Source organism: Pelophylax lessonae (genome assembly GCF_965119305.1).
Source record: "Pelophylax lessonae genome assembly, chromosome: 1".
Lineage (NCBI taxonomy): Eukaryota > Metazoa > Chordata > Amphibia > Anura > Ranidae > Pelophylax > Pelophylax lessonae.
In genome coordinates, this window is record NC_138768.1 from 440,716,187 (window position 1) to 440,735,659 (window position 19,473).

Here is a 19,473-nt window from a genome sequence, read left to right on the forward strand (position 1 = left end):
GTGTCAGCTATCTCGGCTTTCACAGGAACATCCTGGGCAAAGCATCCCCTAGTGAGGCAATTTTTCAGAGGAGCTTCTAGGCTCAGACCACAAAGGAAGCCCAGATTCCCTAAGTGGGATCTTCCGCTTGTTCTGGATTTCTTTGCAGACCTCAGAAGAGATAACCTGGTTCAACTCTCCATCAAAGAATTGTCTCTTATAGTAGCGTTCCTGGTGGCAGTCACCTCAGCAAAAAGGGTCTCAGCAAAGAACCCTTTTTGACGTTTTTCCCGGATCGGGTGGTTCTGATTCCCATGTTGGATTCTCATCCTAAAGTATCCTCTATTTTTCATGAAAATCAGGAAATTGTCTTGCCAACATTCAAATCCTCTGACTCTGCGACTCATCCACTGGATGTAGGGCAAATTCTGAAGCTATATCTGGAAGCCACATCTCATTTCTGCCATATGGATTATCTGTTTGTCCTGTTCTATGGGAAGAATAAAGGCTTGCGTGCTTCATCTAGAACGATCACATCTTGGATTGTCCAGTCCATTCAGTGGGCCTATAGAGCTAAAGGGTTTGCTCCCCCGGAGGCTGTGACAGCGCATTCTACAAGAGGAATGTCGACTTCTTGGGCAGCGTTCCATCATGTGGCTCCTGAAGTTGTATGCAAGGCGGCCTCATGGTCTTCAATTCATACTTTCATTGCTCATTATTGTGTCGAGCCAGCTTCTTTATCATCTGTTGATTTTGGTTTGCGGATACTATCAGTTGATGGTGCAAATTTAATTTCTTTTGAACAGCAGATTGCCCACCCTGGTGTGTTTGGCTAGTTATTTCCCACACGTAGGCTGCCATGGAGTCTGTCAGGAAAACGGAAAATTTATATCAAATACTTACCGTAATTTTCCTTTCCTGATGGACTCCATGGCAGCCGGAGTCCCCACCCATCTGCCGGAGGAGGCTAGTTTATGGAACATGGTCTCTAGGGCAGAGTGAAATTTATGGGAGTGGGGTCCTATGAGGTAGGAGGAGGCGGGACTAACCCACACGTAGGCTGCCATGGAGTCCATCAGGAAAGGAAAATTACGGTAAGTATTTGATATAAATTTTCAGTTTTTTTAACATTTTCGGCAAATTTGTTTTATGCTACCTATGTTTGGTAAAAAAAATTGCAAAAAGCGTATTTTTATTGGTTTGCGCAAAAGTTATCGCGTTTACTAACAAAGGGAAAGATTTTTGTCATTTTTGTTGTTTTTTTTTAACGCGTAATGGCGGCGATCTGCGATTTTTTTTTTTGCGGCACTGCGACATTGTGGCGGACAGATCGGACCCTTGACTGACATTTTTGACACTTTTGGGGTTACCAGTGACATTTCTACAGTAATCAGTGCTATACATATGCACTGATACTGTAAAAATACACTGGTAGTGAAGGGGTTAACTTTATTTGAGAGGGAGGGGCTGTGTGTGTCCCTAGGGGCGTGATTCTTACTGTGATTGGCTGTGGCTTGAGGTGTAGGAACACTGATCAATGGTCCTACATTGTAGAACCGTGTGATCGGTGTTTCTACACCGGGGAGAATGACAGGAGTCTTGTTTACACAAGCCGCCTGACTTTCTCCCTCTCCCCTGACGATCACCGAGTGACCGGCGGACATCATACCACCCCATATTATATACAACCCAATGTCTGACCCCCTGTACTCCTCTCCATACCACCCCATGTCTGACCCCCTGTGTTCCTCTCCTCTCCATAACACCCCATGTCTGACCCCATGTACTCCTCTCCTCTTCATATCACCCCATGTCTGACCCCTGTACTCCTCTCCATATGACCCCATGTCTAACCCTCTGTGCTCCTCTCCCCTCCATACTACCCCATGTCTGACCCCTTGTACTCCTCTCCATTAGTGTTGAGCGAACACGGACTGTATTATTCGTGTTCGTACCGAATAATTGGATTTTTTTTACCCGAACACGGACACGGACACTTTACTGTATGTTCGGGTAAAAATCCGTGTTCGGTCGTTTTATTTCCGGGTTTTGCATGCTTTGGCGCTCTTTTCATGGCGGGCTTTCAACAGCCAATCAACAATCGTTTAACTGGTGTGCCTTAAGCCATCCCAGCCATGCCTGCAAATGTCTTAGTAGCTGTGATTGGCCGTCTGAAGCATGTGACCAAGTCTTTATAAGTTCGAGGCAGCCGCCGCAGCAGCGTCATTCTGCTGCTTAGCTAAGGGACAGAGCACACATCAATGTGCTGGCTGCTGATTAGGGAAAGATAGGCAGGAAAAAACCATTTGTGTCCGGATAGAATTGAGGGACAGGTCGGAGTGTTTAGGCAGGGCGAGTTGTAGGCATTTTAGGGATAGAGTCTGCTGAATTATAGGGTCAGTGTCTTCTACAAACTACAATCGATATTGCTGTGTGGGGGGTGGGGTGAATCTGCACTCAATCCTGATCTACGATCTCTTCTCAATCCTGTTAGGGACAGAGTCTGCTGAATTTTAGGGAAACTGTGTTCTACAAACTACAATCGATATTGCTGTGTGGTGTGGGATTGGAGATAGGCAGGTGTCAGTGATCCACATCCATTTTTCTGTGTGTGAGCTGCAGTGAACACAATCTTTTTGGGCTGCAGTGAACACAATCTTTTTGGGCTGCAGTGAACACAATCTTTTTGAGCTGCAGTGAACACAATCTTTTTGGGCTGCAGTGAACACAATCTTTTTGGGCTGCAGTGAACACAATCTTTTTGGGGTGCAGTGAACAAAATCTTTTTGGGGTGCAGTGAACACAATCCTTTTTGGTGTGCAGTGAACACAATCTTTGTGGGGTGCAGTGAACAAAATCCTTTGTGGGGTGCAGTGAACACAATCTTTTTGGGGTGCAGTGAACAAAATCCTTTTTGGGGTGCAGTGAACAACATCCTTTTTGGGGTGCAGTGAACACAATCTTTTTGGGGTGCAGTGAACAAAATCCTTTGTGGGGTGCAGTGAACACAATCTTTTTGGGGTGCAGTGAACACAATCTTTTTGGGGTGGAGTGAACAACATCCTTTTTGGGGTGCAGTGAACAAAATCCTTTTTGGGGTGCAGTGAACAAAATCATTTTTGGGGTGCAGTGAACACAATCTTTTTGGGGTGCAGTGAACACAATCTTTGTGGGGTGCAGTGAACACAATCTTTTTGGGGTGGAGTGAACAACATCCTTTTTGGGGTGCAGTGAACAACATCCTTTTTGGGGTGCAGTGAACACAATCTTTTTGGGGTGCAGTGAACACAATCTTTGTGGGGTACAGTGAACAGAATCTTTGTGGGGTGCAGTGAACACAATCTTTGGGGGGTACAGTGAACACAATCTTTGTGAGGTGCAGTGAACACAATCTTTGTGGGGTGCAGTGAACACAATCATTGTGGGGTGCAGTGAACTCAATCTTTGTGGGGTACAGTGAACACAATCTCATACTTCTGAAGGTTTGAGGGTGCTGCCTGTTCCATACTCCCCCTACTCCTCATCTAGCCTTTTAGGGGTACAAACAATAGTAATTGGGGCCTAGTGTGGTTGTGTACGTGTGATATACATACACTTTTTTGGGATCATATTTTCTATTCCGCTATTTAATCAAAAACCTTTGGGGATCAGTTAAATTGGGGGATAGTCTGTGTTGGTACGTGTGAGAGAGATCCACCTTTCCAAGTTGTTGGGGTTCATCTCATACTTCTGAAGGTTTGAGGGTGCTGCCTGTTCCATACTCCCCCTACTCCTAGCCTTTTAGGGGTACAAACAATAGTAATTGGGGCCTAGTGTGGTTGTGTACGTGTGATATACATACACTTTTTTGGGATCATATTTTCTATTCCTCTATTTAATCAAAAACCTTTGGGGATCAGTTAAATTGGGGGATAGTCTGTGTTGGTACGTGTGAGAGAGATCCACCTTTCCAAGTTGTTGGGGTTCATCTCATACTTCTGAAGGTTTGAGGGTGCTGCCTGTTCCATACTCCCCCTACTCCTAGCCTTTTAGGGGTACAAACAATAGTAATTGGGGCCTAGTGTGGTTGTGTACGTGTGATATACATACACTTTTTTGGGATCATATTTTCTATTCCGCTATTTAATCAAAAACCTTTGGGGATCAGTTAAATTGGGGGATAGTCTGTGTTGGTACGTGTGAGAGAGATCCACCTTTCCAAGTTGTTGGGGTTCATCTCATACTTCTGAAGGTTTGAGGGTGCTGCCTGTTCCATACTCCCCCCTACTCCTAGCCTTTTAGGGGTACAAACAATAGTAATTGGGGCCTAGTGTGGTTGTGTACGTGTGATATACATACACTTTTTTGGGATCATATTTTCTATTCCGCTATTTAATCAAAAACCTTTGGGGATCAGTTAAATTGGGGGATAGTCTGTGTTGGTACGTGTGAGAGAGATCCACCTTTCCAAGTTGTTGGGGTTCATCTCATACTTCTGAAGGTTTGAGGGTGCTGCCTGTTCCATACTCCCCCTACTCCTAGCCTTTTAGGGGTACAAACAATAGTAATTGGGGCCTAGTGTGGTTGTGTACGTGTGATATACATACACTTTTTTGGGATCATATTTTCTATTCCGCTATTTAATCAAAAACCTTTGGGGATCAGTTAAATTGGGGGATAGTCTGTGTTGGTACGTGTGAGAGAGATCCACCTTTCCAAGTTGTTGGGGTTCATCTCATACTTCTGAAGGTTTGAGGGTGCTGCCTGTTCCATACTCCCCCTACTCCTAGCCTTTTAGGGGTACAAACAATAGTAATTGGGGCCTAGTGTGGTTGTGTACGTGTGATATACATACACTTTTTTGGGATCATATTTTCTATTCCGCTATTTAATCAAAAACCTTTGGGGATCAGCTAAATTGGGGGATAGTCTGTGTTGGTACGTGTGAGAGAGATCCACCTTTCCAAGTTGTTGGGGTTCATCTCATACTTCTGAAGGTTTGAGGGTGCTGCCTGTTCCATACTCCCCCCTACTCCTAGCCTTTTAGGGGTACAAACAATAGTAATTGGGGCCTAGTGTGGTTGTGTACGTGTGATATACATACACTTTTTTGGGATCATATTTTCTATTCCGCTATTTAATCAAAAACCTTTGGGGATCAGTTAAATTGGGGGATAGTCTGTGTTGGTACGTGTGAGAGAGATCCACCTTTCCAAGTTGTTGGGGTTCATCTCATACTTCTGAAGGTTTGAGGGTGCTGCCTGTTCCATACTCCCCCTACTCCTAGCCTTTTAGGGGTACAAACAATAGTAATTGGGGCCTAGTGTGGTTGTGTACGTGTGATATACATACACTTTTTTGGGATCATATTTTCTATTCCGCTATTTAATCAAAAACCTTTGGGGATCAGTTAAATTGGGGGATAGTCTGTGTTGGTACGTGTGAGAGAGATCCACCTTTCCAAGTTGTTGGGGTTCATCTCATACTTCTGAAGGTTTGAGGGTGCTGCCTGTTCCATACTCCCCCCTACTCCTAGCCTTTTAGGGGTACAAACAATAGTAATTGGGGCCTAGTGTGGTTGTGTACGTGTGATATACATACACTTTTTTGGGATCATATTTTCTATTCCGCTATTTAATCAAAAACCTTTGGGGATCAGTTAAATTGGGGGATAGTCTGTGTTGGTACGTGTGAGAGAGATCCACCTTTCCAAGTTGTTGGGGTTCATCTCATACTTCTGAAGGTTTGAGGGTGCTGCCTGTTCCATACTCCCCCTACTCCTAGCCTTTTAGGGGTACAAACAATAGTAATTGGGGCCTAGTGTGGTTGTGTACGTGTGATATACATACACTTTTTTGGGATCATATTTTCTATTCCGCTATTTAATCAAAAACCTTTGGGGATCAGTTAAATTGGGGGATAGTCTGTGTTGGTACGTGTGAGAGAGATCCACCTTTCCAAGTTGTTGGGGTTCATCTCATACTTCTGAAGGTTTGAGGGTGCTGCCTGTTCCATACTCCCCCTACTCCTAGCCTTTTAGGGGTACAAACAATAGTAATTGGGGCCTAGTGTGGTTGTGTACGTGTGATATACATACACTTTTTTGGGATCATATTTTCTATTCCGCTATTTAATCAAAAACCTTTGGGGATCAGTTAAATTGGGGGATAGTCTGTGTTGGTACGTGTGAGAGAGATCCACCTTTCCAAGTTGTTGGGGTTCATCTCATACTTCTGAAGGTTTGAGGGTGCTGCCTGTTCCATACTCCCCCTACTCCTAGCCTTTTAGGGGTACAAACAATAGTAATTGGGGCCTAGTGTGGTTGTGTACGTGTGATATACATACACTTTTTTGGGATCATATTTTCTATTCCGCTATTTAATCAAAAACCTTTGGGGATCAGTTAAATTGGGGGATAGTCTGTGTTGGTACGTGTGAGAGAGATCCACCTTTCCAAGTTGTTGGGGTTCATCTCATACTTCTGAAGGTTTGAGGGTGCTGCCTGTTCCATACTCCCCCTACTCCTAGCCTTTTAGGGGTACAAACAATAGTAATTGGGGCCTAGTGTGGTTGTGTACGTGTGATATACATACACTTTTTTGGGATCATATTTTCTATTCCGCTATTTAATCAAAAACCTTTGGGGATCAGTTAAATTGGGGGATAGTCTGTGTTGGTACGTGTGAGAGAGATCCACCTTTCCAAGTTGTTGGGGTTCATCTCATACTTCTGAAGGTTTGAGGGTGCTGCCTGTTCCATACCCCCCCTACTCCTCATCTAGCCTTTTAGGGGTACAAACAATAGTAATTGGGGCCTAGTGTGGTTGTGTACGTGTGATATACATACACTTTTTTGGGATCATATTTTCTATTCCGCTATTTAATCAAAAACCTTTGGGGATCAGTTAAATTGGGGGATAGTCTGTGTCGGTACGTGTGAGAGAGATCCACCTTTCCAAGTTGTTGGGGTTCATCTCATACTTCTGAAGGTTTGAGGGTGCTGCCTGTTCCATACTCCCCCTACTCCTCATCTAGCCTTTTAGGGGTACAAACAATAGTAATTGGGGCCTAGTGTGGTTGTGTACGTGCGAGATACATACACTTTTTTTGATCATATTTCCTATTCCGCTATTCAATAAAAACCTTTGAGGATCAATTGAATTGCGGGATAGTCTGTGTCGGTATGTGTGAGAGAGATCCACCTTTCCAAGTTGTTGGGGTTCATCTCATACTTCTGAAGGTTTGAGGGTGCTGCCTGTTCCATACTCCCCCTACTCCTCATCTAGCCTTTTAGGGGTACAAACAATAGTAATTGGGGCCCAGTGTGGTTGTGTACGTGTGATATACATACACTTTTTTGGGATCATATTTTCTATTCCGCTATTTAATCAAAAACCTTTGGGGATCAGTTAAATTGGGGGATAGTCTGTGTCGGTACGTGTGAGAGAGATCCACCTTTCCAAGTTGTTGGGGTTCATCTCATACTTCTGAAGGTTTGAGGGTGCTGCCTGTTCCATACCCCCCCTACTCCTCATCTAGCCTTTTAGGGGTACAAACAATAGTAATTGGGGCCTAGTGTGGTTGTGTACGTGCGAGATACATACACTTTTTTTGATCATATTTCCTATTCCGCTATTCAATAAAAACCTTTGAGGATCAATTGAATTGCGGCATAGTCTGTGTCGGTACGTGTGAGAGAGATCCACCTTTCCAAGTTGTTGGGGTTCATCTCATACTTCTGAAGGTTTGAGGGTGCTGCCTGTTCCATACTCCCCCTACTCCTCATCTAGCCTTTTAGGGGTACAAACAATAGTAATTGGGGCCTAGTGTGGTTGTGTACGTGTGATATACATACACTTTTTTTGGATCATATTTTCTATTCCGCTATTTAATCAAAAACCTTTGGGGATCAGTTAAATTGGGGGATAGTCTGTGTTGGTACGTGTGAGAGAGATCCACCTTTCCAAGTTGTTGGGGTTCATCTCATACTTCTGAAGGTTTGAGGGTGCTGCCTGTTCCATACTCCCCCTACTCCTCATCTAGCCTTTTAGGGGTACAAACAATAGTAATTGGGGCCCAGTGTGGTTGTGTACGTGTGATATACATACACTTTTTTGGGATCATATTTTCTATTCCGCTATTTAATCAAAAACCTTTGGGGATCAGTTAAATTGGGGGATAGTCTGTGTCGGTACGTGTGAGAGAGATCCACCTTTCCAAGTTGTTGGGGTTCATCTCATACTTCTGAAGGTTTGAGGGTGCTGCCTGTTCCATACCCCCCCTACTCCTCATCTAGCCTTTTAGGGGTACAAACAATAGTAATTGGGGCCTAGTGTGGTTGTGTACGTGCGAGATACATACACTTTTTTTGATCATATTTCCTATTCCGCTATTCAATAAAAACCTTTGAGGATCAATTGAATTGCGGGATAGTCTGTGTCGGTACGTGTGAGAGAGATCCACCTTTCCAAGTTGTTGGGGTTCATCTCATACTTCTGAAGGTTTGAGGGTGCTGCCTGTTCCATACTCCCCCTACTCCTCATCTAGCCTTTTAGGGGTACAAACAATAGTAATTGGGGCCTAGTGTGGTTGTGTACGTGTGATATACATACACTTTTTTTGGATCATATTTTCTATTCCGCTATTTAATCAAAAACCTTTGGGGATCAGTTAAATTGGGGGATAGTCTGTGTTGGTACGTGTGAGAGAGATCCACCTTTCCAAGTTGTTGGGGTTCATCTCATACTTCTGAAGGTTTGAGGGTGCTGCCTGTTCCATACTCCCCCTACTCCTCATCTAGCCTTTTAGGGGTACAAACAATAGTAATTGGGGCCCAGTGTGGTTGTGTACGTGTGATATACATACACTTTTTTGGGATCATATTTTCTATTCCGCTATTTAATCAAAAACCTTTGGGGATCAGTTAAATTGGGGGATAGTCTGTGTCGGTACGTGTGAGAGAGATCCACCTTTCCAAGTTGTTGGGGTTCATCTCATACTTCTGAAGGTTTGAGGGTGCTGCCTGTTCCATACCCCCCCTACTCCTCATCTAGCCTTTTAGGGGTACAAACAATAGTAATTGGGGCCTAGTGTGGTTGTGTACGTGTGATATACATACACTTTTTTTAAATCATATTTTCTATTCCGCTATTTAATCAAAAACCTTTGGGGATCAGTTAAATTGGGGGATAGTCTGTGTCGGTACGTGTGAGAGAGATCCACCTTTCCAAGTTGTTGGGGTTCATCTCATACTTCTGAAGGTTTGAGGGTGCTGCCTGTTCCATACCCCCCCTACTCCTCATCTAGCCTTTTAGGGGTACAAACAATAGTAATTGGGGCCTAGTGTGGTTGTGTACGTGCGAGATACATACACTTTTTTTGATCATATTTCCTATTCCACTATTCAATAAAAACCTTTGAGGATCAATTGAATTGTGGGATAGTCTGTGTCGGTACGTGTGAGAGAGATCCACCTTTCCAAGTTGTTGGGGTTCATCTCATACTTCTGAAGGTTTGAGGGTGCTGCCTGTTCCATACTCCCCCTACTCCTCATCTAGCCTTTTAGGGGTACAAACAATAGTAATTTGGGCCCAGTGTGGTTGTGTACGTGTGATATACATACACTTTTTTTGGATCATATTTTCTATTCCGCTATTTAATTTAACTGGGCCTCCATGCGAGACCTGTGTGCCTTGTTGCGCTGTTTTGAGTACTCCACCAACATGGCCAGTGGCAATGACGCCGTTCTCAGCTTAACTATCCCACTTCTATGCCTCCTTGAAAAAACAATTCGGGCGATGATGGAAGAGGATGTGGCACAGGATGAGGAGGAGGAGGAGGATGAAGAGGTAACATTTCCAAGGCTTTCAGGGCAGTCATTCGCAAGGGGCTCCGAGGGTGGGTTCCTGCACACGCAAACGCCAGGGACGCAATTGTCCAGCAGGGGCACAGTTCTGGAGGATGAGGAGGATGAGGAGGAGGAGGAGCTGGAGGAGGAGATGGAACCATGTTCACAGCAGGGTGGCACCCAGGCCAGCTCATGGCCATCACTGGTGCGTGGCTGGGGGGATACAGAGGACACGGACGATACACCTCCCACAGAGGACAGCCTTTCGTTGCCTCTGGGCAGCCTGGCACACATGAGCGATTACATGCTGCAGTGTCTCCACAACGACCGCCGAGTTGCCCACATTCTAACTTGTGCTGATTACTGGGTGGCCACGCTGCTGGATCCCCGTTACAAGGACAACGTACCGTCCTTAATTCACTCACTGGAGCGCGATCGCAAGATGCGCGAGTACAAGCGCACGCTGGTAGACGCCATGCTGCTGGCATTCCCATCTGACAGCGGGGCCACAGTGGAAGCACAAGGCAGAGGAGGAGGAGGAGGAGGTCGCCAACGCAACCAGGGCACCGCCAGCACCTCAGAAGGCAGGGTTAGCATGGCCGAAATGTGGAAAAGCTTTGTCAGCACGCCACAACAAACAGCAGCACCAGCAGCTCAGATGGAACGTCTTAGCAGGAGGCAGCATTTTACCAACATGGTGGAGCAGTATGTGTGCACACGCCTACATGTAGTGAATGACGGGTCTGCCCCCTTCAACTTCTGGGTCTCCAAATTGGGCACATGGCTTGAGCTTGCCCTTTACGCCTTGGAGGTGCTGGCGTGCCCTGCAGCCAGTGTATTATCTGAACGGGTATTTAGCACGGCTGGGGGCGTTATAACAGACAAGCGCAGCCGCCTGTCCAGAGACAATGTGGACAAGCTCACGTTCATTAAAATGAACCAGGCATGGATCCCACGGGACTTTTCCGTACCTTATGCAGAATAGCAATGGATACCGACCTTACCCACCCATTGTTCCATTTTTGCTCTTTCTCACTCTTTTGGGGTGTACCCTCATTTAAAATTTTTGAAAAGAAGCAGTGTTGGCTACCTCGTCCTCCTCCTCAGGGCCAGATTAATGTAGGGGCTATTGGAGCTGCAGCTCCAGGCCCCTACCTTTTATATAGGCCCCGGGTTGGCCATATTCACTGTTACCGCTCTTCTGTCACTTGTAAACACAGAAGTCTGGCTTCTATGCTCGCTTCCCCAGGCAGCACCCTCAGAACCTCCCCACACAGCGTGAAGGCCGGACAAGGAGGGACAGTTGGCGATGCATGGATGTGTTTATGGGCTTCAGAGACAGCATCCCATGTTGAATTAGGCATGCATGGCTGCACCCTTCCTCCTCTGGGTGCATGGCAAGGCACGGCCCTTAAGGCCCTTCAAAATCCTCAGCACCAAGCCCATGATGCTGTTAATCCGGCCCTGGTCCTCCTCCACCGCCGCTTCCACCTACACCGCCCATAGGTGTGCGCAGCCTATTGCATTAAGGTGTGCACCCCAAAGTTGAAATACACATGCATGTGTTTGCCAGCAGGGAGAGTAATGTATCGGGGCCATGTACCTGTAGGCAAGGAGAAATAGAGCAGAGCAGGTCCCAGGGAGATCTTTCCCATCTCCTCACTGGCAATGCTATGTGCCCTAGGTGATTAGGGTGTGCCCAGGCACACCCAGCACACCCTGTGCGCACGCCTATGTCACCGCCACATCCACCACCACCTCAACCTCCCTCCTACTCCATATGGGCCTCGTCCTTCAGAGATGAAGAAGAACATTGTTTTATTTTTCTGTTTTTTTTTTGTTGTTTTAAGTTATTTCCCTATCCACATTTGTTTGCAGAGCACTTGCCATGCTCTTAATTACGTTTTGCTGCCATTTGCAGCACTCTAGCCCTTTCCTTTGGTGTTTTAGAGCCATTTTAGTGCCTTAAAGTTCGGGTCCCCATTGACTTCAATGGGGTTCGGTGTCCGGGAAAAGTTCGGTAAAAGTCCGGGACACGGACCCGGACTTTTTTTTAAAGTTCGGCCGAACCCGTCGAACACGGACATCTAGGTGTTCGCTCAACCCTACTTGGGACCTTAAAAATCAGTAGCACCTTCTATTTATTCTACTGGTCATGTGCTTTCAGAAAATATGTATGGTTTGGGGGATCTTTTACAAACTCTAAACGCTATAAGTGAAAAATAAAAAAAAGCAAAGGAAAATTTTCAAAAAGGGTCTGGCCAGCTGAGTTTAAAAGTGGAACACAGGGCCTGGCAGCGAAAGGGTTAAAAACAGGTGCTAACTGGTTGTGCAAACAGACATAAATAACTGTGGCTGCAGATAGAATGTTATTGCATTGTAGAGGCACAGTAGCCACTGCTATCTGCTGTTAATTTCAGCCGCAGAATCAGTATATCAAATAACATTTAAAAACAATTTGTTTTCTTTATACTTGAGCTATTGAGCTCCCTGGGCAAGCTGCCGCTATGTGCGGCAGGACGGTCCTCCTGTGCGAACCCATGTAGGTATATGTCGGTCGCACGCCTGCAGCTAGGGGGCGACCCCCCACTCGGCAGCCTGGACTCCGATGCACTCCGATTGCCACCTGACACCCGCGATCACTCCCCGCTGAGAGAGAAGGACTGGCAGCTGTTGTGAACACAGCTGACCCTTCTTTTCTCTGCAATGATCACAGAGCTCCTGTGATCCTTCTATATAGGATCACAGGTCTCTGTGATCATTTCACAAGCCACGCCCCCCACAGTTATACAAAAACAAGGAAGCTGATACAGTCTAAATACTCAATATATGTATATATACACATTACTTACACTATGATTTTACTTTATAGATGCATGATGTGCATCCACCCCTGAGGAAGCGAATTATACTTTGTATATGATGCAGGGCTTTTATCATGGTTTTCATGTATATGCCTATGTAGTGGCCAGAGGAGTAGGGGACCGCAATGCAGAATTCAGGTACGGTACAGCAGACAATGAGGCTGAAGCAGAAACCGGCTTTATTAACCAACAGAGTATAATTGCCGGAGAATGATGTTAACAGTAATAACAGATTACATAGGTTTACAGCAAAGTTAACTGCAATGTGATACATAAAATGGCGCTCCCGCCAACGCACACACAGGAATACAGGCTACTCTGCTATATGATCCTATCTGATTCCCGCTAACCGGGACACGTTGCTGCAACGCTCTGTCTACAGAAATCTGCTCTATGCCCTGCCACAGGTTAGCACCGGTGCACACTCACAGTTCTGTAGGTACAGCTGCTTTATCTCAGTCTCCGTGATGGTGGATGCAGTAAGGTCCCTGGATCTGTCCCTTGCTGTCTGTAGCTGCAGTCTCTTATGCACTGGTCTGGGTTTCTTTGCAGGTTGTTTATCTTGTTCTGTCACTTGTAGGTCACTGCAGTCTGGCCCCTTGCTCTGTAACTTGCTTGAGGTGCTCTGGGATGTTCTCTCCTCTCTTTCTCTGGTTCTCAGCTGCAGTCCGTAGTACCACAGTTCAGCTCTGTCTCCTCTGGCAAGATCCTGTTGCTCTGTCCCTGGATTATACAGTCTATATGCCCCCTCAAGGCCACAGCATACAGTCCCTTTTCTCAGCTCAGCACACCACACCGTCCCAGGAACTTCCTGCTTCCTCCTCCTTTCCAGAAAGATTCCCTCACTTAAAGCAACAACAACAACTGTGGCTTATTCTCATTAACAACAACAGTGACATCTTGTGGCTGAAAGATGCATGACAGTCTGTGGGACTTTCTCAATAGAAGTACAGTGTAATGGAGTTTAGTCATTCAAGGGGTTGACCCCCTACATGCCTCCCCACTTAACGATGGTCGTCCTCGGCCATCCTATATAGTCCATGGGGAAGAAAGTGATTATTACAATCTCTAACAGAAGCACAATATTGTCCACAACACATACAGGTGAACCAAAGGAACTGATCAGCATTGTACCTGTTTGGTGGAACCCCTGCAGTAGACCTATTGGATCTCCGGAGGTCTTGACTATCTGTAAGGGACTGACTTTCCTCATTGGGAGCTGCCAACCTGGGTTCCTCCTCATTGCGAGTCGGTGGTGGTTCTGTAGCATAAGCTTCATCCCCTGTGGCCTGGGGACCTTCCGTAGTGTCAGGAACAATCCACCAGTCTTCATCATTGTTTTCATTGGAGATAATGAGTTCTGAGGACGGGACAGGAAGTGTTGTCTCTTCAGCAGGTTTGGGATCTTCAGACCGACATGGCCGTAGCATATTCCTATGTAGGATCCTTGAGGCAAACTCCTCATTTTCCACCTGTACTTCGTAGACCGGGCCATTGGGGTAAACTCTCCTGATCACTTTGTAAGGTTGTTCCTCCCAACACTCACTCAACTTGCCTCTGGGACGTTTCTCCCGCACCAGTACCCGGTTTCCAGGTTGCAGCGGAACCTCCTGGAGGGGAGGACGGTCAGTATGAGTTCTCTCTTGCAAACGCTGGCCTGCTAACCGGCGGATGGTCTGGAGCCACTGACGGTGTTCTTTCACCCATGAGGTGGTCGATCGTTCTATTAAGTCCTGTGGTTGTTCTAAATTCAGTTCAACAATTTCCCGGCCAGCTCTGCCGAACAATAGCATGTACGGAGTATACCCGGTTGTGTTGTGAACCCGATTATTGTAAGCCCAGACTAATTCATGGAGGTAGTCTGGCCAGTGCATCCTTTTGTCTTCCTCTAATGTCCTTAATATCTGAAGCAAGGTCCGGTTGAAGCGCTCACAGGCCCCATTCCCTTGGGGATGATATGGAGTTGTCCTGGATTTTTCAATGCCATACAGTCGATGTAGCTCCTCCATCACTTTCCCTTGAAAGCACGCTCCTTGATCTGAATGGATTCGCTTCGGACACCCGTAGACTCAGATGAAATCTTGACAGATGGCCCGAGCTGCAGACTCAGCCGTCTGGTCTCGAGTTGGGGTGACCACTGCAAATTTAGAGAAGTGGTCAATCATGACCAGGCAGTATTGTGGACCTCTGGCAGATTGTCCCACGAGAAGATAATCTATCATCAATACTTCCAGCGGTTCTTTGGTCTGTATGGGCTGCATGGGTGCCCTCTGTTCGGTGCTTTTGGTGAGTTCACACATTCGACACTGTCGGCAGACTTCCTCAACCGTGGCCTCCAGTCGTGGACAATATACATAGCGTTGCAGCCACTGGAAGGTCTTAACGGGCCCGAAGTGCACTCCAAGTTCATGAGCCTCCTTGGCTACCTCTCGTGCCATGCTTCTGGGTATTACTACCTGCCACCTTGTCTCTATATCAGCAGGCTGCTGCCACTTGCGGTACAAAACAGCTCCATGAACTTCCAGTCTATCCCATTGGTGTAGAATGGACTTCATCTCGGCATCAAGCTCAGTCCTTTCTTCTCTGTCAGGTTTTCTTCGCTGGGACACCCAACCTTTCATCTGCCGCAGTCTGACATCTTCACCCTGTATTCGGCCCCATTCTTCATTGGTTCTTCCTAATGCCTTGGGTAGCACTCGGGCCTCCCCACTTGTTTGTGCTGCAACTGCTGGAGGTGTGAACCTGCGGAAGTCTGGAGTTTCATCCTCTTCTTTTTCTTCATCCAGATCCCCTACTGGAGTCTCAAAAGTAACCCTCGACAGACCATCGGCATTAGTGTTCTCTGTAGCAGAGCGGTAGCGGATCAAGAAGTCATACTTGGCAAGGCGAGCTGCCCAACGCTGCTCCAGGGCTCCCAGCTTGGCAGTATTCAGATGGGCCAGGGGGTTGTTATCGGTCTGTACAAAGATCTTAGCCTCTGTCAGGTAGCCCGCAAATTTTTCTGTCATGGCCCACACCAGGGCAAGGAGTTCCAGCCGGAAGGAACTATAGTTATGAGGGTTTCGCTCTGTATCCTGCAATGACCGACTGGCATAAGCAATAACTCTTTCACGTCCTCCTTGTACCTGTGACAGTACTGCCCCAAGTCCATAGAGGCTGCCATCAGTCGATAAGAGGAATGGTTTGTCAAAGTCAGCATAAGCCAAGATGGGGGCCGATGTCAGGGTTTCTTTCAGGGCCTGGAAGGCCTCTTCCTGCTTCTGTCCCCAGGGGACACTTTGACCCTTGGGCCTCCCAGCTGTTCCTCTCTGCAGCTCATTCAGAGGGCCCGCTATCTTTGCGTAGTCTTTGATGAATCGCCGGTAATATCCGGTCAGACTGAGGAAAGCCTTCAACTTCCGCAGTGTTCTGGGCGCTGGCCAATGTTGTATTGCAGCCATTTTGTCTTGAGATGGCAGCACCCCATCTTGGGACACTGTATGGCCTAGGTACTCTATCTTTCTCTTGAAGAGATGACACTTCTTTAGCTTTATCTTCAGGCCATGGGATCGCAACCACTTGAGTACCTGTCCTAGTTGGTCTAGGTGTTCTTGAAAAGTAGCGGAGTATACGATGATATCATCCAAGTATATCAAGGTTGCTTCGAAATTCAAGTCTCCTAGACACTTCTCCATCAGCCGCTGGAAGGTGCTCGGGGCATTGGATAGCCCGAATGGCATTCTGATTGTAGGAACACATGACTAGCGTAGAACAGATGTCACTATAAAACCTGGCTGAACGGCCAACCCACCACCCACTTGCACCCTTTCACCTTTACCTTATCCCAATAATCGAGACGACACCGTAAGTGGAATAAAATTGGCCATAGCAGCCCTTTTATTAACCAATTTCAAATTAAGTTAACATAAATTAACATAATGGAAAAATCATTCCTTAACCACTTTACCACCGGAGGATTTTCCTGCTAAAAGACCAGGGTTTTTTTTGCGATTTTTTACTGCGTGACTTTAACGGACAATTGCGCGGTCGTGCGACGCTGTACCTAAACGAATTTCACGTCCTTTTTTTCCCACAAACAGAGCTTTCTTTTGGTGGTATTTGATCACCTGTGCGATTTTTTGATCACGCGCTATAAACAAAAAAAGAGCGTAATTTTTGCAAAAACAACAATATTTTTCACTTTTTTTTATATGAAATTCCCCCCCAAAAAAATTTAAAAATCAAAATTTTTTAACATTTTCGGCCAATTTGTTTTACGCTACCTATGTTTGGTAAAAAAAATCGCAAAAAGCGTATTTTGATTGGTTTGCGCAAAAGTTATCGCGTTTACTAACAAAGGGAAAGATTTTTGTCATTTTTGGTGTTTTTTTTGTAATGGCGGCGATCTGCAATTTTTTTTGCGGTACTGCGACATTGCGGCGGACAGATCGGACCCTTGACTGACATTTTTGACACTTTTGGGGGTACCAGTGACATTACTGCAGTAATCAGTGCTATATATATGCACTGTTACTGCAAAAATGACACTGGCAGGGAAGGGGTTAACAGTATTGGACAGGGAGGGGTTAAGTGTGTCCTAGGGGCGTGATTCTAACTGTGCAGGGACAGGTCTACTAGTGTAAAAACAAAGATCAACAGTTCTACATAGTAGAACTGTCTGATCTTCACTTTTACACAGGGAGAACTGACAGGCGGCTTGTTTACATAAGCCGCTCTGTCTTTCTCCCGCTGTACCGGCGATCGTAGTGTGACCGGCGGACATCGGGTCCGCCAGTCACACTCCCGCACTCCTCCGTGAACGAGCCGAGGCGGGCGCGCGCCCGCCCGCTATTGGCTCTAGAAGGAGTGACAGGCGAGCGACGTAGACCTACGTCACTCTGCCTGGCCGGGGCCGACTGCCGCAGTAAATATACTGTGCGCAGTCGGCAACCGGTTAAAACAGAAATGTCAAAAAACAGTTAAAGCTTTTGTTGGTCTTTGAGGCCCCCCCTTTTAATGTTCAGATAAATACTACACTGCGGGCCCACTTAAACATACTAGGCCTCCAGCCGCATAACTCCAGCTCTGAGACAACACTCTACCCGCAGTGTACCCATGTTTCCTTCCAGTCAAACTGACCTCAACTGGAACGCACCAGAGGGACCTACCACCAGTGGGTCCCGAACCATTATCTTGACTTAAAGGTTTTTGCCCCTGCCAGCAAAGACCAACAAAAAGACAACACCGCACGCCAAGGGTGAAACCTTACCCTTGAGTGCCCCTCCACACCCCCAACGCCCTCTGTATACCGTCCTGCAACCCCAGAGCCCACAGGTCAGTCTCCACGGCATTTAGGTGCCCATCGCCCCGCAAGTACCTCCAGGTCTCAACCTCCAACTCCAGGTGCCTAATGACCACACCACCATTGCGACAGACAAATTTCCCCACCGCTTTGTTAACTTTTATGCGGGCCCTGTTGACACGCTCCACCGACCTGGCCAAACGCCAGGAAGTACGGGCGACTATGTCAGACCAGACGATGATCAGGTCCGGGAAGGACACACAGAGACGCAGGAAATCCAATTTTATGTCCCGTATAAGTTCCTGCATGAATCTAACCGCCAGATCATTACCCCCCACATGAAGCACCAGCACATCCGGATGCCTGTCCCACCGAGCAATTTTATAGACCTCAGGCACCACTCTGCTCCACATCATACCCGGCACCCCCAGCCAGCGGACGCAGGCTTCCTGTCTGGTAAATCCTAGCTGTCTACCACCGGGACGGACATCTGCTCGCCTGGCACCCCAAAACACATAGGAGTGTCCCAATATCCAGACGAGGCACGGTTCACCTGAAAGAAACAAAAGGCAAACCCCCCGCAGGTTCCTTGTACAAACACAGACGCGCATACCAAATCCCCAACGACAATCACAACAGATGAGGACGAACATACAACGAAAACCTCTTCGAATCCCACCTACCAATGCGCTTAACCGCATCCTCATCCAACCTCCGTGGCCGCCCCAATGCGAAAGGAGTGTGAGGCATAGCATTTCGCATCCAAACCCAAGACCCTCAAACACTTACGGAACACCCCGATGAATTGATATCTGGACAAGGAAGCCCCATCAGCATGCACTAAAAACAAGCCACCCACCTGCGGCCGGATGGCCAAAAAAGCACTCGCTAACCGGGCACAAAGGCGATGCCGGCATTGCAAACAACCGGACCCGCACGCCCCTACCCAACTGATCCGTTTTGGACCGACGGAGCAAAATGTGAACTTCCTCCCCCCGGCAGGACACATCCTGCGCCAACAGGCCCCCCGAAACACCCTTAGAGGGGCTCACCAATTCCCCAATCCGAAAGGCCCCAAAAAACGCCAGGCAGAATGCTGCCCGAAAAAAAAGGACTTCATAAGCAGAAAAACACAGCGTACTCAATGTAGCGGAAATATCCTGCAAGAGGGGAAAGGATACAGGGAGCCTACCGTCCTTACGGCGATGGGCCCGCCCATACCCCTTCAGAGCTTGCCGAACAACGAAGTCCTTCGTAAAATCGTAACTACCCTGCAACTTAAACAAGAAGGCCAGGCCGGCCAACTTGCGAGCCACAGCAGACGCTGACCCACCCTTCTCAAACTGTTGCGCCAGAAAATAAAAACCACCCACCGAACCTCAGGATCCCCGCTATCCAGCTCCGCCAAACGCAGCACCTCCCACCACTCGAGCCATACTTTGAAATATGCTGACCACGTAGCCTCATTCACAGACCGTTGGATCCAGCCGGCGAGGACCCCAAGGCAATCTCCCACAGCCACTC

The 19,473-nt window shown here is 47.1% G+C and overlaps 1 protein-coding gene across 1 annotated transcript; it reads right to left on the minus strand.

The window, feature by feature from the left end:
- Positions 1-17,912: 17,912 nt before the first annotated feature.
- On the minus strand, positions 17,913-18,560 carry LOC309546788 (uncharacterized protein; the record flags this gene model as incomplete). Its single annotated transcript, XM_082246477.1, has 1 exon — positions 17,913-18,560. The coding sequence occupies one exon, from the start codon at positions 18,558-18,560 to the stop codon at positions 17,913-17,915; it is 648 nt and encodes a 215-aa protein (XP_082102603.1).
- Positions 18,561-19,473: the final 913 nt, after the last annotated feature.